The sequence below is a fragment of the Pezoporus flaviventris genome, unplaced genomic scaffold, assembly GCF_033815535.1.
Source record: "Pezoporus flaviventris isolate CSIRO_AGI_PZ_B2104156 unplaced genomic scaffold, CSIRO_AGI_Pfla_v1 ptg000006l, whole genome shotgun sequence".
Lineage (NCBI taxonomy): Eukaryota > Metazoa > Chordata > Aves > Psittaciformes > Psittacidae > Pezoporus > Pezoporus flaviventris.
In genome coordinates this window covers 17882462-17904895 of record NW_026892554.1, presented here as the reverse complement: position 1 = coordinate 17904895, position 22434 = coordinate 17882462, and the positions used below count along the sequence as shown (strand labels likewise).

Here is a 22434-nt window from a genome sequence, read left to right as displayed (position 1 = left end):
CCTACATGCCCTTAGGCATATAAGTGTGTATTGGGATAAGTAAGCAGGAATAACAGCCATTAGTATCACAAACAATTATTTCAACTTCAGGCAGAAAATAACATGCAGAAATGGTACTTCAATTTAACAATATCAAACTGAGAGCAAGCTGCTGCTTTTCACATAGCTACTGAGCACGGAACACCCAAGTAGCCTACCAGTGGTGGAACCTAACTACAAAGACAGAAACTCTTCTACCTAGATAATCTTATACATCTGATGATGGTGAGATACCCTCTTATCCAATCTCAACACAGTCTGTCTGTGCTCCACAACCAGAGGCACACAATGAGAAGAGAGGTGAAAGAATTTCTGTAATTGCGCTCAGAGAATATGCAGCAACCACTGTAATGGATTAATGCAACTGAGGAGAAAAGTCTGTATTCCTCTGTTAGCTGTTACGGGCAAGAAGTAGTGCATCTGTTGGCCCATCAGGCAGAGCACACATAGTACAGACAGTACTTGTGTTCAGAAGGGGCTAACAAAGCAAAGGCAGTGGAAATGTGTTCACTGCAGTCATTTTAGACCACTGCAAGGACACTGGAAAGAAAAGTAGTTACCCCATGGTTCAAAACCTGTTATCTGTCTGGTCATACAAGGGATGTGTCACATTTGTCAATGGCTGCAAATGTGTTGCTGCAACTGAGTGAGGTGAATGTCCCTCATCGCTTCATATTTACTGTATGCTCTACCATTAAACAATACCCATGTTGATGCCACCATGTGTAGAGAATAAAGAGGTCTAAAAACTGCAGACCTCCTCTGGTTCTGCTGTAGCTGCAGCCATTCGGCCCTGGAGAGCCAAATGCCCATAGTCATTGGTCATTTGTGATGCAAGTCCTCCCAACTCCTCCGGGTTAGTAACCGACTTAGTCATCTGGAAAAAGAACACAGGCGAGAGAAAAACAAAAATGACAGGCGTGAGGATAATTTGTTAATACACTCCAGCTCAGAAGCACAGTCATTTCTTTGGCCACACTGATGAAATGGGGTAAACCTGTTGCCATGTAAGAGACCTCTCCCCCAGCAAGAATTCCATGAGGCAATTCAAGCAAACATGCTTTATTAGAGTCATGGTAATCAGGCACTTGCAGAACATAGGGAGCAATCAAAGAGCAACAGTTAGAACTGATAAATCACTCTTTGACGCAGCAGGGTGATGGGCCAGGTACACAGTCACCTGGACTGGGCCAGGAAGCAGGTTTGGTGTCACAGCCAGAACTGAATCTCTCTTCAGAATAAGCCTGACTTTTAACAGAGATACTACTTCTTTCTCCAGTTCATGTTAGTAAAAGTGATGGAATTCTATCCTTGGGGGAGAACTAGTTTTAGAGAAACATACACTGTTTGCCAGTAAGCTGCAATGTCATAGGTAGCAGAATCATCAACCTGTCTTGACGGCAACAGCAACCAATTTTGTAAAAACTGCAGCATACAGCAAAGTCCCCTTGCCTCCCTCAAAAATGAGCAAGGGAAGGTACTCTTCAGAAGGCAAATGTGGTAGGCACTACTGCGAAACATGAGTTAAGAACATCTCCATTCAACAAGTGTCCTGTCTTCTTCTGTGCAATCCAGGCAAATCACAGAAACACAAGAAAAGAACAATGTGAGATGTTGTTCTCCATTCTGAATTATTACGGGGGTCTGAAAACACTGATATTATTTCACACACTAAATGAAACAGTAAGTGTGAAAGAGTAACCTGAAGTTGTCAGCAAACATGAGGTAGTATTTCAGGGACAATTAAAGAGGCTGATGAAGAAGTGTGTAAGTAAAATGTTTTCCTTTTATTTGTCACAGAAAATGAGCCAAATGAACAGGTTCTGTGCAGAAGAGCCAGAAAAGGGTCCAGCACTCCTCCCGTAGAGGGCCACCCCTATGATCAAGCCACTAAGATCCAAGAGTGAATCTGACAAAATCATCACTTCCTTTGTTCCATTACCCATAAAGAGATATGGGCATTGAAAATTAGAATTACACAGTTTCACTGCACTGTGCAAATCACTCCGCCTTCCCTATGTACACAGAAGAGTTTGTACTTTGTTCTAACCAAATATCTTACCATTTCCTGTGCTGTTACAGCAATGGCTTTTGAATATTTCACCACGGTGGTCTGATAATCAACAAATGTTCCCTTGGGATCTGGAGGCGTACCTTCATCCAGCTGAAAGGAAGAGGGAAAAAGTTTGGCAGAAATAGTAAGGTCATAACCAAAAGCATGCTTTACACTTAATGATGCAATTGTATTATATATTCATATTTATAATCTCCTCTGTCTCAAAATATGCAAGTGCAGAAAGTGCATGAGGGTGTATGGTGAAGCTCAGACAGGACTGTAGCCCATGTTACAAAGATGCAGAAAACTGACAGTGCAGAATAAACTCTCTGAAAGCAGTTTGCCTCGGGGTTGCCCTGCTGATCATTTAGGAGACTAACATGAAAGATAAGTAGGAAAAGGAAGCAAAAATAAGAGGCCAGTTGACGTAAGACTGCACTTGAATGTCAGCATGTTACCGAATAAAAACATGTTGCATTAATTCTACTGCCAGGTACTGTGCAGGTTGTTAATGCACCAAACCCCACACATCCATCTGATTTCACATCTGCAAAATCAAAGAACCTTGAGGTTTCCTGCCATAGCGTGTCAGCCATCAACCATCGTTGCTGTCAAGAAGCAGCAGCTCTTCCAAATCCCTGCAATGCTGATTGGCTGTAAAGGGCAAAACAAAAGGGGGTCTGGATTTCTGTACTCACCTTGCTCATTGCCTCTGCTATCGAGTCCACCATGCCTCCGACCATGCCTACTTCACTTGCAGCTTCATTTAGGGTAACCATGATATCATCCACAGCCTCTTTCATCAGCTGAGCAGCCTCAGTGATTGCATCATGAGTATGGGATGCCTGGAAGAGAGAAAAAATGAGAAAACAGTAATCAGAGACAATTCTGTGCACAATCAAAGTGTGACTCAACAGTGCAATTAATGAAGACAGTACAATAACAGCTCTGAAACAACAGAGCAACAAAGGGAAGCAACAAAGACAAAGGAAGACAAAAGTAGCACCAGACCATGACTAAATGTACTTCCATACCCCCTTCCCCAAAATTTTCAGAAAAGACCCATATAGACATATGAACAACACCACAAAATGTCTGCCATAAAAAGGAAGAAAAAATATAGTGCCACTAAATAACATCTCTAAAAAAGTTCGTAAAACCCATAAGGAATTATTCCACAACAAAGGGTTTTCTAAAGCTGCAAAAGGAAAAAATACTAACCCGCCAAAACATCCATCTTTGATAACAACCTACTTATGGGACCTGCTTGGATATTCATGAAAAACTCACCAAAGAAGAAGAAAAAAGCCCAAACCAAATCCTAAAACAAATGTAAAGAAAAGAGCAATAAAACCAGCAGGGAGCATGAGCATCCCTCAGAGAAAGACTCAGGAAGAATGCCTGAGGTGAAAGCATTGGTGGTGGGTTTCTCTAGTAGCAGACAGCATAGACACTTGCCGTTAGACCACAACTTTGTGCCTTGTGAAGATGATGTGCACCTGACTGCAATCCCGTCTTCCAGAAGTGCCTGCTTGCCACTGACAGATGTCACAAGAGCTGTCAATGGCATTCTTCACTGCAAATGTGTCCCTGTGCCAGGCAATAGGTAGCAGTTGCTTTCTGTGATGCACCTGCTCTTTCCCCGCACCCACCCACCTTCTCCAATAATCCCTTCATCACACACAGCAACCATACCTTGGGGTTTCCTCCCCCTTCTTTGGCAGCGTACAACATCTGTAAGGCAGATTCTGCTAGTGTCTTGCTCTGGTCCAACACAGTCATCTGTTGCTGATGATCCAGTGTTTTGGATGCCATGCCAACTGCAGCTAAAACCAAGGGTTCGAAGTAACTTGCCAGCTGCATTACCTAAGAAAGCCAGAACAGGAAAGCCATTAACCCTGTTTCTGAGGTGTAACCCTGATTAACCACTGGGCCGTGGGTTAGCTCAAGCAGCACACTGTCCTAGCGCTTCTGCACCGTACAGCATTTAGTATGTTTTATGTGCCAGCGTGATTGCATCTCCTCTCACCTTCACATCCCTCAATGAAGCCATGTGTCTCCTCCCTCAGATGCAGGTAGTCCCTCTTACTCAGATGAAACCCTTTTCAAAATGTGAGCCACATGCTCAAGGGAAGTGCTGTGGACTTTGGTCAACATTTATCTAACAAGCAGGAGGAATGTGACTCTCTAACTACCTGTATCTTGGCAATCATGATTTATCGTGCACCTCAAAGGGCCAGGGAAACCGGGAATAAAAACTGTGAATAGTTGACACTATGAAATATTTTATGGTTATCCAAAGCTAAACAGAGTTACTCAAGTCCTGGAGACAGGAGAACCTATGTATATACACAGCTACTAGTTCCAGCAGCCAGAGACAGGGAGACCTGTAACATAGCACTCTGCCCTTCCACCCTTGCTTTTCCCTCCCTTCATTTTTCCTTTGACCATGAACATGTTCCTCACCAAAAAACCTCAATGAAAGTATCTTTCCTATGATACAGGACCCAAAATATAAACAGGTTATTTAGTCTCAGCTCCAACTACTTGAAAATCTTTGATTTTTCCTCCTCCACCGTGCTTTCCTCTGGTCTTTCATAGGAAATGAAAAAGCTGCAAGATCATTGTCTTTCCTAACATCCAGTTGTCCAAGACTTCAAATACCTTTGTAATGGTAGGTCAGTACCTTGTGCCCAAGCTGAGCTGCCTCTCCCCGAGCTGCAGTAGCTATGGGATCGATGAGATGGCCAATTTCCTGGACAACTGATGTCAGCTGCTCCTGTAGAGCCTAATATAAAGAGAAATTGTCAGTCACCCTCACAGCTGTTCTTTTATCAAGTTGTACCATATCAGAACAATCACCCTCAGACCAACCAACATACTCGGAACACTGTTCAAATGACCCACTACATCAGATGCAGAAATCCAGCCAGCTTGATACTTGCTCATTTCTTCTCCTTTACCCTGTTTCAACAAGAAACAGGGTAAAGGAGATAAGCCTGCCCCTCTTTAAATCTATAATGGCAAGAGAAACCAGCAGGAGCTCCAATTTAAACAAATACAGCACAAGAGCAAAAAGCTCTCCTGTATATTTTGAAGCTAACATGAGAAATCCACTCGTAAGAAAGACGAACGCGAAATACAACCTCTCTGAGCAACAGAGATGAGGACTGAACTCCTGACTACCGTCTGCGGGACAGGGGCATAAGAAAAGCATGTTAGTGAGCTTGTTGAGACATAAATAACTGGCTGCTAATTCCAAGACACTAAATGTCTTGGCAGCCACTGAGAGTTAGCTCACTCTCTTGAAAGGCAAGAGAAGAGAGATACTATTTTGTCACTTTGTTACATTCCATTTGCCTTATAAATAACTGCTATTTTCAGTAACAGTTCAACATGGTGTCCAAGATGACTTCATCATTGAAATAGAAAAGAACTATACCTATGACCTATTTCCTGTAGTAAATTCTTTTGTATAGCTTCATTTAGTCTGAGATGTTTCTAGTATGTCGCATTACAGCCCAAGAAACTGCTGGAATACACAAGTAGATGTGTAGTGTCAGGAAGCAATAGTACAGAAAGACACAAAATACCAAGCTGAGAATCTGATCACGAGTTGCTGACTTTTTGTAAGCAGTCTGGCACAATGGCCCTTCTTCTATGAGCTTAATAGGACAGGATTGATCTACATTAAACTGAGTGGCAGCACAGGAAGCTTTTTCATGATAACCTATCTACATCAACTTCAGATCTCATTTAACTACAAAATAAGCATTAACAAAAATGACATGGACATAACTGGACTTCTAGTAATAGATCAGTTTCAGAAACATCCCAACTTCCACATTGCAAGCCAGCAGAGAAACACTATCAGTTGGTCATACCAGCACAGGAAATCAGAGAAATATATTGATGGTAGTTAAAAATAACTGCTTTCACCCCTGCTTTTACCTGGTGATTCTGGTATCTTCCCAGAACTGATATACTTCGTTCATCATGTGATTTTGCCTAGAAACATTCCAGTAAGAATACTTCTCCTTTCACTGGCAGTAGACTGCCAGTCTACTGAGCTCTGCTCAGCTCCAGATCTTCATATGGCACAAAAAGCAGCAGGGTAAGCCAGGCTGCTAAGCGTTACTCCCTCTGTTCCTGCGCTATCTCCCGTACCTCAACTGAGATGTCATCCCTGGTGGCCAGACTCTGACTGACAGCTGCAAGGGAGGCTTGCTCGATGTCTCTGATGCATCTGTTGATCCCATCAATGGAGAAATCACACTCCCGCTGGCCAGGGGCCTTGTCCCTAAAAGATAGGGAGAGTAAGCTGAGCATGGTGGGGAGGAGGCAGGTGCTTCAGGAATGCACACCAGTGTACTTCTTTACCTGACAACACATGAGTCACATGGGAGGACAGCACAAGGATAAAAGTTAGCTTTGTCCTGCCTTCTGGATTCTGATATATGTACAGAGTACTCTGCACGCTGTCATATACACACACTGCTCCTCTCAATGATCACACGGAAAAAACAACTGTTGCCTCAAAAGAAATGAGCTCGGGATGGACCATAATGATTGACACCATTAAAATGCAACAGACACCAGGAAAAAACATTTGTGATTCTGTACAGTGCCACTGACTGCCTGGGAAAAGAATTCCTGAAGTATTAGGTGTTATGTTCAGTCCTAGGTTTCTTTCAACCAAGGTTAGTTTCCGAGTACTTTGTCCTGACGTGCAGCTTGCTATTTCAGCACAGTTGTTATCAAAGATCAACAAAGCTGTATACACTCTGTGTTTCACTGCTTTTATACCATTTTGATTTAATCAGTAGTAAGAGGTTAGGCATAGAACTACACTTGAAAATTTTCATTAAGAAAGGGACAGGTTTGGCCAGAAAAATACAGATTTTTCACTTCCTGCTACAGCATTCTATGCTGCAGGGTGCTGGAGTCATCAATTATGATTAAACACCCAGTGTAATTTGGGAGATACTGTGCATCACAGAGTAAGTCATTTACATTAGTGAAGAATACCACAGTGCTAATGGCCATGTGGTATTATTCTTTATGAGCAGGTACTCAATTATTACTGATCTTGTTATTAGAAAAGACATACCTGATAGAGGTGATAAGACTCTTGATAGAATCTGAGACAGTATGGGAATGCCCAGCTAGTACAGACCATGTAGGAGGGTCTTTTGGATTGATAGCCAGAGAACGAGCAGTTTTGATCAATAAAGATGAGCTCTCCAACATCGTTTTAGCAGAAACTAGAATTGGTTCCTGTGCTCGTGATCCCTGTGGTCAAAAAGGTACAAGAACACAACGTTTTAGTACTTATTCAAGTTCATCCACGCTTCATGCTCCTAAAATCTGTTTAATTAACAGCATTAAAATGGCATTATAATGTCTTGTATCATACTATTACATACACAGATAATCAACATGGAATTGGGACCAAAATCATCATAGTCCAACTGTTTTCTTAAGAAACACTTTGCAAGTTTAGAAAGGCACATCCACAGTTACAAGGTATGGGGAGAGAGAATACAGGAAGTTCTTCTTCCCAAAAAACCTGCTAGTTGTCATCATGACCGTGTCATTTTTGAAGGGAAAACCCCAGTGACATCTTTTCCACCCTTTTCAGATCTAATTAGGTTCCATTTGTTAAAACTGCTCTTAAGGGAAAAAAGGATATTTATTACTTTATCATATGGAATAATCCAGCTACCAGAGCACCCCACACTGTATATCACTTCAGTAAGAGTAGACTGGCAGCACTTGCTGTAGCCTAACTGCTTTTATCCTACTGGTGCAAAACTCCAGGTCAGAGATTAAGGAAAAGACAGCAGAATGCCCTATGAACACCCAGGAATGCAGAGAGAAACTTCGGGGTCAGGCCTTTACATTCACTTTCTCTCTGCTGGCACACAAACTAATTCAACATTTTCAACTTTTTGAGGGTGGAAGTGCCACATCCTGCCTCACCTCAGTGCTGATCTGTGCTGGTATGCTGACAAATTCTGGATTGGAGGCAAATGCTGTCAGGTTTTCCACAGCCTCTATCAAAGGTGCAGTAGCAATTCTGCACTTGTTGCGGTTCTCTTCAGAGAAATCCCCATCCAGGGCCTGGAAATCAAATCGTGATAGAGTTCTGCCTGAACAGGTTTCTTTGCAAAACTGAAGGAAGATGGTTTAATTCTTGTAGTTTAAACTTTTGTGTGTTTATGACATTGGAAAGTTCCTCCACAAACAAGGCTGATGCAAAGAAGGTGATCCATTAAGTGTGTGTTTCTTTCCTTAGCTGGTATTGATCCTAAACTTAAAACTGCTGCTTTGTTTCACAGGACTGAATAAAGGTTTTCTATCACTGCACTCATATGACTCATTAATTGTGTCTCAGCACCTCATGCTCGAAAAGGTGGAAGTGGCTAACAAGGTGGTTCTTTCCTATGAACTGATATATTTTTATAACTAATAATTTATTGCTCTCATTTTCACATGAGTCAACTGATCTTTCTGATAATCTCAAAGCAAAGATTTCAATATGAAGGACCTTCTGTGTAATGTAACAGAACCTTCCAGTCCTAAGATCATAATTATTTTAGATGACTTTCAGTAGCAGATCAGCGGCTGGCTTCCAGAGGGGTTTAGAATTGTGAGACCTCTGCAGCTTAACAACTATTATTTCTGCCAGCATGAGGAAATACTACCTCCTGCCAAATTGCAGGAAGGTATCTGGAATATAAAAGATTACTATTAACAGGAGACTATTCAAGAGCAGCAACACAAACAGCTTCTATTTGGTTCCCAGTAATATCTGTTTCATTATTTTTCTCTTATTAATATGGTAAAACTGCCAGAAATACCTCCAAAACCTTCCAGATATCAAGCAACATGATACTAAAAAATCTTCACATTCAGTTATTTGCAAATTATTCTCATGGTGCAAGGCTATTAACCACATCCAAACAGAGATGTCTCATCTGGATGGGGCAGATATCACCAAATTCTTTCCATCTTGAGTACAGCACAGTTATACCACTGAACTTGTTTTCCAATTGAGGTCTGCAAAATGTAACTAATGATTCTTAAACCATACATATCACAGAGGGAAAAAGGTAACTCTAACTGGCCTGATTCTGCCTCAACAGGAAAAAAAAGAAAGAAAAGAAATAAAAACACAAAGGAAGAAGGGAGCACAATTAAGCAGCATTTGTACCTTGATAGTTTTCACCAGGTTAGCAGTGCTGTTTGCAACTTCCTTGGCAGACTGCACAAAGTGTCTCTTGGCAACAGGATTTGCTGTCTTTGACGAAGCAATACGACAAGCATTGCACAAAGCAGAAGTGTGTTTGGCCACAATTGTGGCAGCTGATAGTACCTGTAAAAATAGATGGCACAAAACACACAGACTGTCAAAGGAGCATGACGGTTACTACAGTCAAGTCTGCAAAGTCACAGCTCAAAGCCACACAACAGCTTCAAACCACAACTCTTTTGCTTGCTCACAACTGAAGCAGTCATGTGTCCCAACAATGACAGTCTTGCTGCAATCCACTGGAATCACCTGTGAGGGGCTGCTTGCTGGATCTACCAAGTTCTGGCAGGCCATCTGGATTGCCTGGTTGGCTCTGGCGAATTGAATTGGGTCAACAAGACCCTGTTGACCAGCCTGACTGTTTGGATCTGAGATGCCAACCAGGTAAGCAGCCTAGAAATAAAGAAAGGAAGAAAACAATCCTAAGAAACAATGTTAAATCCGTCTTGGTTCTTTGAGAAGCTTGCCATGTCGTAGCACATGGTGGTCTGAGATTATCCAGAAATCATACCATGAAGTACTACAACCACTTTCTTTGTATTAAATCCCCATAATACTCTGAAACTGAGGAAACTCACCCTTACAGTTGTGAAATTTATTTAGTCAAAATAAAACCTGTCTCCTGTTTAGGCAGCTGGTATCCCTGGAAACATTATTTTTCACTTTTTTTTTTTTTTGCACAGCTAATGGAAAAAGCTTTAATGGGCACAAGAATCAGCAAATTATTTACTAGATTAGCCACAGTGGAGGTAGTGAATTCTGAGCACAAACTCAAGTCATAGCAAATGCACTGCTGCTGAGCATAGGAGCCATCAAATCTGCAGTTGTGGGTGTCACTGCAGCTCAAGACGTCTGATGGCCAAGCTTACTTTCTCAATTAAAGAGAAGTTTCGTGTCTCTGAACAAGGAAGAATTGTCTGAACTGTCTACACCATTTTTCAAGATTTCTTGATCAGTTTCCATCACAGATAGGATGAAGGAGATTAAGTCCATACTGAGACATTCCACATGCAGGGAAATCAAGACATGGTTTGCAGATGCAGAGCATAAATCTCACCAGCCAAGTCCTTCACTGAAGAGGCTTTACCAGCTCTTGAGACTTCAAGTCACCCAGTTATGAGATCAGTAAAACCAGTGACCAGTTCCAGACTCTGATTTGTTGCAATAGCTTAAGAATTTTGGTTATTCCGAGAGTGTCTGAACAGCTGAAACAGGTTGCTTATCATTTAAAATAGCTGAAATTAGTAGTCCTCCTTATGAACTTTTACAAACTAAATCAAACTTGATTCATTCATTTTAACTGTGGGTGTCTTGTGCACTTTGCTACGATATAACAGTTCAGAGCTTGAGCTGCAAACATGAATTCCATATGCTGCAGCTTTGATGTTTGCTTTATCCTCAGAAAAGTTTCCTTCTTGATGTCAATTCCCTTTTTTATAAAATACATACATTATTGTACTCTGCTGCTTCAGCAGCATATAGCAGTGTGCACTGTTTCTGAGGATATACACAGAGCATGGCATGCACTACAAGGTCATCATTTATTTGGCCACAAGGAACAGCATCTCCCATTATGCACCCACAACATGAGCTTGCTTAAAACAAGAACGTAAACTTGCTTTACGAACTTCAGGAGCTTACCTGAGCTGCTGCCTCTGTGAGGCCACAGAGCGCCTTGGATGCAACTCCAACGCATTCTCCAAAGACTAACAGATCCCCGGTTTTGGCATTCTGGGAAATGCCTGCCATTGATTCTCCAAGAACCTGTTAAATTAAAAACCAAAGTTATCTTCCCTGTATGCTTCCCTGTCACTTGAAGGCAAGTGATTCCTGGCCTTGAGCCAGTTCTGGCCCACAAACCTCTCTGATTTGGATATCAGAAATTTTAGCTAGTTAACGACTTCATGGAATCGGGCACATTGCTGTGTGTGCCATGCTGGGTAAGGCATGCAGATCAACACTGAATACACATTAATTCCCACAGTGTCTCCCACTGAATTCAGTTGATTTTCTTTGAAAATTCCAAATAAGGTCTGGCTGCAGTAGAGCATCAGCTGCAGGATAACAGGCTTGCTCTTTTTCTTTTAGAGAAGGAAGGATCTGAGACGATTCCAACACATCAAATAAGAGCGTCAAATGCAAAGCTTCAAAGGAAGATGCATACTATGGTATATTTAAAAATAATTTCTGAGATTTCACAGAGTTTCTGATGAGCTGGAATATCTGGACTGCTCAGACACTTCTCCAAGCTATTTTGCACAGAAAAATACAATGGCTTTTCATTGCCAGGCCTCCCATTTGTGCTTTGGGCTGTTCTATCATAGCTGCAGCTGCTATCATAGCATATCATGAAAGTATGACATGCTGTCTAATGCACAGGAGAGGAAGGGAGAACATGGGAAACTTTAACAGCATTGCATAAAATTCACTTCATTAACAATTTCTTACCACAACAATATGACTTTTAAGTGACCAAAACCTAAATTTATCTGTAAGAGACCTATCTCAGGCAGAGTTTTATCAAGGGATGAAGCATACACTGTAGCTATAAACACTGTGTTGTATTTCTAATATGCTTGATATGCAAGTGGAATGTTCGGATTATCAAAACGCACTTTACAACTGTCACAGGGGTGGGAAAAGGAAATTACCTTTGAGTTTTCCATTACACCTTCAATACAATCAAAATATGAGAGGTCGCTCACAGGTTCATTGGGGTTATCCAACATTCCCTTAACTGTCTGTAATAGTGAAAGAAACTCTGATTATTGACAGAGCCTGAAAACCAGGCAATGAACTGGGGAAATAAAGGGAAAAACTAAGAACTAAATAATTGTAAAGAACTAAATAATTGTAAAGAGAAATTGAAAGCTAATACAGCTTTCTGCAGTTCACTCAGGTCACTTCGATGTGAGCCTTCAGTCTGGTTTCAGGACTGTGTGGCTTTGCCTCAGTTTCCCTTTTCTTTGAAATTCATCTAGTTCCATAAACCCAGATTCTTCTCACTAACTGTCCTTCTCAGGCAAGTGTTTCCTGAAGTTCTAGATGCTACAGAACTTGTGAAATGTAGTAATACCTCCAGTTCTCTGAGAGCATTATCACATTCCTTCTGCCCGGGAGCTTGCTGGGTGCACAGTGTGATGAGCTGGTTTATACTCTCAGTTACAGCTCTAGGGAGAGTAGAAGGAAAAAAAAGGTATATTTTAAAATTAAAGCATTCCTCTTATTAAAGCTTTGTTCCATTAACTGTACAAAGCACCAGGATTTAAAACTTTAATATTCTACGGCACTGTTTCTTTCCAGTGTTTGGGGATTAACTGTACCTTAAAAAGCTCACCTGGAGACCTCTGCTGTAACAAGCTTCGTAAGAGCAAAAAACATTCTCACCAAGATATGTGAGAGTGATCCACACTTGAAAATCTATCCCTTTAGTGCAAACAATTGGGAAGTCTGCCCAGAAGAAGCAGAGGCTCCATCTCACAGCAACAAGTGTATTGGGGGTGTGTGGTAAGCTTTTGGCTGCAGGGAGGCCTCTGTGAGAAAAGGCCAAGGGCTGCTCCAGGCAGCTGGGTGCAGACACTCCAACAGACCCACCGCAGGACACAGCTGAGCCCAGCAGACAAAGCTGGGGGCACCTCTGGGAAAACATGGGTGAGAATGAGCAGAACAGCACCTGGCAGCAGGCCAGTGCATGCACTAGCAGCATGACTTAACTTCAGCGCTAAAAGGTACTTTAGCACTTCTCCAGGTCTGGCATTAACTGAATCATTTCTCAGCTGCACCCCAGGAGTCTTAAAAGACACAGAAATAAGTGGCTAGTTTGTCAAAAACTGTTTGAATGCAACGTAATAATACACATGCTTTGCTAACAAGTCCTTGTCTGACACACTGTGTTACACACACACACAATCCCGCTATGTATTTCTACAGCCTGTTATCAAGTTGGGTTTTTAATCTTTCACTAACCAATTCTGAGTCTCCCCGAGGTTTAAATCCACACAGAACAAGATATTTTTGCATTATGTTTCTATGGGAGTTCACAGGTCTGGCACTCTTGAACACAGGCGGAATGAGACATACAATATAGTCACTATTTGTGTTTCTGATGAATGCTCTGATACTGAGCAAAATCCATTATAACTACATTCATTTTAGACTAAAGGCTAACCACCCAAGAAAGCAGCTTCTAGAAGAAAAGGCTTTTCAGGAGGAGGAGGAAGTATGCCATTCATTGTTATTAATGGAAGATAATTTCTCTAGCTAGGCATGTTGTCACCAATTTGCAAACGCTTAGCTTGCATTGTGACATTATAGTGCAGTGCAGGTGGTTTTGTGTTGTATTTCAAGGCCAATTAGAAACTGAATGAAACAAGACAGCATGGAGGATATGCTTTCTTCTGGTTTGAAAACTCTGACTGGCACTTGGGCTATTTTCCCTTTAAGAAAATTGGCACTTCATAACATGCTGGATATATCAATAACATGATTACCTAAGATGGATGGCATCACCTGTCACAAAAGGAAACAGAATGTACTTATTACATATACACCAGGTTTTACTTTTATTTCCAGAGCAAAAGGAATGAAAAGTAAGAACACTTGACCTTGACCATGTCATAGCAGGGAAAGAGAACAGAGCCCTGGCAAGCTTGTCACAATCAGGCATGGAAGATTTGAGAAGGGAAAACTGGTGTCCCCTTAGCCTCTTACATATACACACTGAGAACTGGTACAGTATTGACCTTTTATGCTTAACTGATGTCTAGACATATGCATGCAGACACCCATACAGAGGCTAACAGCATGGCAAAAGAGAACATCTAAAGTTCTAAATGCCTCGTCTCCCTTTTTTGCTTGTGCGTTTCTACAGAGGGAATACCAGCCTGGCAGAAACTAACAACTAAGTGGGCTTCACTGGAGGCACTAAATTCATCTATGCTCCAAACAGGAACGCTCCAAACCTAAAGGAAAAATCTGCGGGGAGTCTGATACTGCAGCAGTAACAAAAGCTCATGCAACTCCTTCACCTTCAAGCAGCATGCCTTGGACTACCAACAGTTTTCCTACAAGCTATTTATTTATGGGGAGACAAGATGGATGTCAGAATTTATTTATCTATCTGTTTAACATACATGACAAAGTAAAGCAGCAAAACCCTTTTAACAAGTCCTCTATTAAAGGAGTAGATTTACTCATTTTTTAAATTAAAGTTATTGCTATTAGAAAGGGATGATTACAAGGTTCAGGACAAACATCAACTACATTATCCCTAAAGAAGGAACAGTCTTTACTTACTTCATCTCTAGGCTGATCTTTGTGGGTTTAAACATTTTGGAAGACAATATTGTAAGTCACAGCCTCAGTATCTCAGACATTCATCTGATCTACGTTGGCAGTTCTAGATGTGATATGTACCTGTCCTCCAGCAGTTCCCTGACAGTTTGATATTTGAGCATTCCATTTACAAACTTAAATAACTGAATAAAAACTTAATTTGGAAAAAAATTAATTGTGAAAAGGATTTGACAAAGTGGAGGAGAGGAGATAATCCAGACACTGAAATGCAGTGTTATTTTTCACATAAACATGGAGCATCCTGACTGAGGAACAGAGTCCAAAAAATGGAATTCAGGGCATGGTTGACAGAATACTTTAAATAAGGATATCTTCCAGCAAATAAACATAGCATCTAACCCTTGCAAGTGTTCTCGATCACACACACATATGCACTGTTAGTGATAGGTAGCCACAACATGACTGCTAAGCACATTCTATATGAGAATATGATTCAATTTATTTTCTTTGTTAGCGATTGAGAGGCTTAATGTTAACAACTGCCTTGTCAGAACACAGGTGGTAAAAAACACAGTAGATAAAACACATTAGTCCCTTTCAAAAACCAGGCCAACTCTTCAACTGATAGCTCTTATTTCTATCAAAGGTAACAAGTTATATCAGTTAAGGAATTATTCCAAAATAACCAGTTTTCCTCAGGCCTACTTTCATTTAAATAGAACTGCAGGTTCCAGCCACTCAACTGTCAACAGCAGAAGAATATATAAACACATGACAAATATCACAGAGAAAACAAGTATGTTAGAAAAATCAAAATCAAGCAACATGTCCTTACCTTGCTGCTGCTGCTAAGAGGTTCTTGGCATTAGGAGCTCCAGGATCAACAGAGAGTGACTTGGCAGCTAGTAAAAGCTTGCTGGAAGCCATAGAGATGCTCTTGAGGTTACCTATTACTTGAATCTGGTCTTCTTTAGTCTGGAAAGTGACAGCAGCGTAACATTAGGCGCAGAGTTTGCAATGCAGTGTGCCAAAAGCACATTTGGAAACCCAGCTTGTTTATCCACCTGAAACCACGGACATGCAGGGGACTACAGTTGAGAGAATGACATGAACCAAAGCCTCTGAACCCAGACAGGTGCCTCTAGCTTCGCTTATGTTACAGAAGAAGCAGCCCATATAACAAACAGCTTGGTTTCTAACAATGGCAGTATTCACAAATGAGCAACGGAGAAACTTTACTACTTGTTGAACAATGCTTTTGTTGTTAAGACTCTCATGTGTCTCTGCCTGGCACAACTGATCCACATTCACTCAGTGTAGATTCTCTGCATTCTAGCATCCTCTGAAACCAACCCTCAGGTTCTCTAGCATGTAGCTGGGATTACTCACACAAAAAGATCTCTCCACGTAGTCCTCTATCCCAAAAAAAGGCATTTCTACAAGCTAATTTGGTAAACATTCTGACTTGGATGCTCTATTACTTATTTAAGGCACTGCCTGAAAAGGAGAACTTGCATATACATACAATTACAGGGAAGGGCTGCATTATCACAACAAATAGCTGTGGCTAGATTCTTCTGTCAGTGCTCAGAAGTGAATCTATTCTTTCTAACAGTCTGTTCAGAGTTTTATGTAAAGAGGTTGCATATTACTCGGCCAATGTGAATAGGTTTTACTCAATATTTACATTCTCTGCTTCCTCCCTACCCCAACATTTTGCTGGGCATCCAAAATACCTGTATGGCTTCTGTTCAGACCAAATAGCTAGACAAAGAGAAGGCATTCTCTTTTGAAAGATCAGGCATTCACAATTAGGATGGTTATCATCCCCTAGGTCAGCAGGGTAAGCAAATCCACAAGGGCCACAAGGACAGCAGCAGCTGGAATTCTCTTCTCAAATAGCTATTTGCACTATCATTTCTACTTTTGCCTTCATTGAATTGCCTCAAACAAAACATACCAGAAGCCAGTGAGGCCTGTGGCTAAAAAGATAGTCAGGTACGTGACTCCTATTCAGTTTCAGAGAATCAGCTGGCATTTGGTGCCTGCCTAACTTAATGAATCTGGAAATAGAATAATTAAGTTTTGATGCAGAATAATTAGCAGTTGTTGTCCAATCTATCTACTCAGCTCTACCTACAAAGCATCTGCTCTATAGAGACACTTCTTTAAAGACTTCAAAGGAGTCTCTGGCTAGTTTTCTTTTGGCAAGAATTTCTTAGATTTGCAAGTTTCTCCTGCTAATTAGGGCAAAACAGTCTCCAGACTCCTTTCTGCAAGCCCTCCCAGCTCTCTTGGTACCTGACCCTTTTTTATATGCTGGCATTTGTTAAGCTAAACCATCTCCACATGACCAATTAGTGTAATTCAGTACACCTAAACCCAGTAAGATAAAATATCTCCAAATGAGTACTTACACTACTAGGAATAAGCTAGGAATAATACTTGATAACATTCCTTATTGTTACTGAGTTCATCAGAATAGAACTCTGCAGGTTTAAATCACTAACAAGTCAAAGTGCTTGCTGTCAGATACATGGCAGCATGCACCATAGAGCAATATAAATGCATCTTTCCTCCCTCTAATTAAAGCACTTGAAAATTAGCAAAGAAAGGCGCTCAATTTTGAATAGTGTTCACATATATCATGCTCCATGGTAGTTCTACTAAAATAGAAGCAACGCTTTCCATAAGCTTTCAGAGGTTCAGCACACCTTTGTACCTGGAGATACAGAGCTCAAATTGGTTAAAGAGCCCAAATTACACAGAGGACTATGAAGTCACATTTCTGATTGGGCACAGAAACAAACAGAAGTATCCTGTGTAAGACTTTAGTCTGGACAACCAGTTAGAGATGGCTGCTCCACAACATCACCTATCATGTCTGCATAGGCTCACAGCAGCACATTGTACTGTGCTACTAGATAACTAGATACTTCACTGCAAGACACTATGCCCTAGATAACCCTTGGTCCCAATTAGCCAGATAAAAAACTTACCTGAGCTTGGCCAGCCATTTCAATACCAGCATCAAGGAATTCATCAAAATCATCACTGAATTTTCCAGAGGCTGCGGCCAGTTCCCCACTTTGGCCCCGTGTAGCATGGACAACTTCTCCTGCTGACTGATTGAGGTCTGCTGCTGCCTGGTTCAGTTCACTCTGAGCTTCTTGAAATGACTTAGAACTTGGAGGTAGCTGTAAGAGACCAAGTGCTGTATGTTACTGTCTGTCCTGTCACACCAGCCCTTCACAACTGAGAAGTTCATCACAATTCAAGAACATCAAATGCAATACAGTAGTGAACTTCACATACAAGCTAGAATGGAGTACTGCAACTGGACTGCTAGTGATTCAGTTCTGAGTGCAGAATAGTCCAACTATGGGACACCTTATCAACGAGAAATCTATACAACCATAGTCCTAATGTTTCTTTCAAGGGACTGACAAGTACCCAATGTGCCTTTCAAGGGGCAGAGATAATGACAGCTATTTTATGGTTCAACTACGAAATTCAAAGTGATGAACTCTGTGGCAAAAGTTGGAGCATTTTGGTCTCCATGCCATCATTCACTTCCACAAACAAGCTTTCCAGAACACCACACAAGTATTGACAGCTCTTCAGAATGACTGTAAACTCCTGACTTGGTTTTATCAAAACCTGCACAAACAGATCAAAATATAATCCCTCCTTCATTCATAGGGTAGCAGGATCACTGATAGGTGCAGGAAAAACAAGTTGTTCAAATCATATGACCTCCTGGCAAATTTCCAGTGCACAAAGGGCATTTCTTGACATGGATGCAGTCAAACAGAAATACAACAATTCTTCTCCTTGTACAAAACAACCTTACATGCACCAGACATCATCTGGCTGACCACAATACTCGTTAGACCAAACTCATCACTTTTTGGTGGGAGATGGGTTGTAATTTTCTAATTGTCATATTCTTCAAAATATCAAGTCACGGTTGGCATTTTCAACAGAACAAACTAACGGTGATCCATGTCATCAACTTTACTATTGCCTTCACAAGCCACAGACATATTTCACCTTTCCCATACACTAGAATAACATCATTTCAACCAAAGCAGCAGCTACTTAAAGTTGCATTAGCTTAAACAAAACTTCTATTATGTATACTTAGGGCACATTTACTAAATAAGAATTTGACTCAGATCTGCTTTTCAGTTCTCTGAAATTTATTTCCATGTTAAAAGACATCTCACCGAATCAACAAGGAGCTTCTTGCTAGATTCCCCGATACTCTTCAAGGCCACATCCACATCCTTTTGGCCAGGCAGACAATTCACACAGTTATTCAAGGAGTGGGACACTGCTTTTGCCACCTGCAATACAAGTAAACATATCCACGCTGAGAAAGGCTTAAGTGGTCATTTGTTGAAGAGGAGGCACATTCTGTAGCTGGCAATTCCTACATTCTGTCTTTAACAAGATCCCTTTTGAGGCTTGCAGTTCTCCTAGTTTGCTCACCTGTAGTCTAGCAGTAGTCACTATTCACACTCAACCATTTGATAGGATAGAGTTGGCAGCGGTGCTCCTGGCACCTGGGATAAAGGCTGCAGCACTGCAGGTAAGGGACTGCCCCGGGAGTTAACCATACACTAACTGCAGAAATCCTTTGCATATTACATTGTTTAAAGCCCTTTTTAAAAAGATTATAACAACTGTCTCCTCTAAGAAATTATTTCAAATACAGGCCAATTACGGAACTTTTCAAACAAGTAAAAAAGAATCTGTTACTCCCTGAAGTCTTCAAAAGCCGCAGTGCTGCTTGTCTAGAAAACGGGCATTCACTTTCTGAATGTAAAATAAATACAGATCCTTCATTCGATAAGGATTTGTTGAACAGTCCTTGCAGTCAAGCAGCCTACTCAAATATGCTGTGGATAAAAACATTTAACTGCAACTTTGCATACATTTATTTTTGTAAAAGGTGACTATAACATCACACTTCACACCACCTGCAGTGATTAACATAAGCACGATGTTACTGCCTGAGAGTTGCTGGAAGGACTGGAAAGCTGATATTTGTTGCAGCCTCATATGCAGTTGTTCTCTCTCATTATTTAGTGGTGTGTTCTAAGTAATTTCAGTAGATGTTTGATAACTGATGTAGCAGCTCAAGTTGCAACTTACCTGGGCTAATCTCTGCTGACTATCTGCATCCCCTGGTGCAGCCAGAGCCTGTTTTGCCTCCTGAATAAGCATAGCAGAGCCTTCCATGACATCCCTTGCTGAATCCAACATTGCATGTGCTGCCACAGGGTCGGTAGTAGATGCTGCAACCCCTCGTGCTGCCTGAGCCAAAGTCTTCAAAGCCTGAGCTGTTTCTCTGGCAGCAACTCCTATGTTTAGAGTCCATCAAGGATTCTATCAGTACCCTTAAAGACAATCTTTGTATTTCATAGCAGATGAACTTGCAGGCAAAGATCCCATTGCAAAGTAACATTGCAAATACAGTTTAAAATAAGATCTTCAAACACAAACGCATTTGAAACACACAGCATCATTTGCCTTGATAAATGCCTGTAGTGAAGCTATAAAGTAAATATTATACCCCAAGACCATTTTCTGGGCACAGCTCTACATCAGCGACTAGATCTTAGTCTGAAAAAGAAGAAAACCTAAACCTGGAAAAAGAGGAAAAACCCATACTCCAAGCTATGGGGGAAAGGGATTGTTTGCAAGAACAATTGTACATTTACTGTGCAAGACCTCTTGTTGATCCATATTTAGGTATTAAAAATAGAATGTTCTAATATCCCTATTGGAAATGTCTATAAAGCTGGGACATCACAACCAAACACAACCCATGAAGTAGCCATGTTATCATTTTAAGTCCAGTGCCTTTTCACATCTTCTCTTCCAATCAACTGAATATTCTGAACTGCATAAACGTTAGAAGATAATGAAAAGCAAGTGAGAAAATAGGTCAAAGTAAAGCCAAGTACTACAGAGAAACAGTATTGCCTACGTTGCCGTAGGCAACCTTTCTATCTGACAAGCCACAGACAGCTTTCTAGATTCTTAATTTAAAGACTATTTCAGGAAAACCACCACACCTTCTGTTTCCTTTCATTAGGTACAAGTAAGAATCTTTTAAGTGCAACTTAATCTATCACAGCACCACAAAATAAAGGAGTCTGATTGCTTTGCCTTCACCTTTGTGCCGCTTTCATTCTCTACAATGACTTTCAATACAAAGTGAAAAGAAACTTACTGTGACAGTAGAAGACAAGAGAGAATTATTAAATAGTGGATGTAAGCTGTAAAGAACTTTTATCACATGCAAACAGTAGAATGTCATAACACCTGCAAACAGTGCTTGCTTGAGCACTCAACAGTTTGTGCATAACAAGACAGTATGAGATACGAAGGAGTTATGAGCTCTGAAAATTAACTCCTTGCTTTGTAGGACATCCCAACCAAACAGCTCTTACAGATTGATGTTGAGAGCCACTAGATTCAATTGCTTAATATCAGGTGCAGGTATCTGTATTCCTTTGCCAGATACCCAGCACTAAGTTCTGCATAACTATGTGACAGAAACATGAGCCATCTTAATGCAATTACATCCACTTCAAATGAAAGCAGCTTGAAGTTGTGGAGCCCTGATGCAATTATACTCAACGAAATGGTAATTGCCATAATGCAGTTTGTAAGTAATATTTTAAAAAAATCTTACAGTAGCATTTGCATCAAGAGCTTACATTTTTTACAGAAATAAGGAGACAAAACATTTTACCATCCAAGAGTAAACCTTTTCTCCCTCCTGCAAGGAATATTTTCCTTATCAAGTCAATTTGGTTTCTAAAATTACAGTACAAAAATAAATTGTAGAATCTCTATGTCCACACGCCCTGTTGGTTTTACCTCAAACTATGCAAATGTGATCAGCGAATCAGAAAGACCAGCTGCATTATACATGTAAACTGGTAACATGAAGTGATAGAGGCAGTTTTAAACGTCGCCAGGCTATCCCAAGTATGTTTGCATCCTGTGCTTCAAAAAATATCCAAAGGCCCTTTTAACCTTCTGAAAGGACACAGCAACATTTCTCATGGCACTGACCTTTAAATTGCATTATATTTTAGTTCTGTCCTTCACAGAGCTTCAGTGGCATATATTTACAAAAAAACAACAGATGTCTCTGTTCTGATTATAGAGACCCACAGCAGATTGCAACACTTCCTTCATGAAGCACAGTATTCACACTCACAAGTCCTAATAATTTGCCACAGTTCACCATCAACATTAAAAAGAACAAGGAGAAATTCCTTAATTTAAGAGTCTGTAATACGAAAACCTTCTATCAAGTACTTTTGTGAGCAGAGGTTTCACAAAGGCATGAATAAAACATTACCTGTGTAGTGCTCGTTGCCTTGAGCAGCACAAGTTAACAACTGGGCCATTGATGAACCAACTGCTTTGGATGTACTTCCCAGGTCCTGAGTGCATTTCTCAAGCTGTGAAAAATTGCAAAGGACAAAATTCTTTGTTTAAGCTCAACTAAAACACACTTATTATTTTAAATACTAAAAAATCCCTCATTCCACAAACCCAAACTTTTATCTCAGCTACAGAACACACACAGAGGTTCTCCAAAATCTGACTAACATGTGTTCCCTGTCCAGGCTGAAATAAATTAACATGTTAGGTAATATGAACAAAAAACCTTGTATAACTAGCAATGGAAATCACGGTC

The 22434-nt window shown here is 40.8% G+C and overlaps 1 protein-coding gene across 1 annotated transcript in view; it reads right to left on the bottom strand.

Moving 5' to 3' along the window:
* The window catches only part of TLN2 (talin 2), a 149180-nt gene that overhangs the window by 31363 nt on the left and 95383 nt on the right, over window positions 1-22434 (bottom strand). The window contains exons 28-45 of the mRNA XM_061447172.1: window positions 22093-22195; window positions 19866-20074; window positions 18935-19054; window positions 17705-17902; window positions 15541-15680; window positions 12487-12580; window positions 12062-12151; window positions 11052-11174; window positions 9660-9803; window positions 9312-9473; window positions 8078-8218; window positions 7206-7387; window positions 6263-6395; window positions 4782-4883; window positions 3791-3961; window positions 2794-2940; window positions 2102-2203; window positions 797-916 (exon numbers count right to left, since the gene is read on the bottom strand). Of these exons, the coding sequence (XP_061303156.1) occupies window positions 797-916; window positions 2102-2203; window positions 2794-2940; window positions 3791-3961; window positions 4782-4883; window positions 6263-6395; window positions 7206-7387; window positions 8078-8218; window positions 9312-9473; window positions 9660-9803; window positions 11052-11174; window positions 12062-12151; window positions 12487-12580; window positions 15541-15680; window positions 17705-17902; window positions 18935-19054; window positions 19866-20074; window positions 22093-22195 (2481 nt within the window). The remainder of the gene's footprint in view (window positions 1-796; window positions 917-2101; window positions 2204-2793; window positions 2941-3790; window positions 3962-4781; window positions 4884-6262; window positions 6396-7205; window positions 7388-8077; window positions 8219-9311; window positions 9474-9659; window positions 9804-11051; window positions 11175-12061; window positions 12152-12486; window positions 12581-15540; window positions 15681-17704; window positions 17903-18934; window positions 19055-19865; window positions 20075-22092; window positions 22196-22434) is intronic.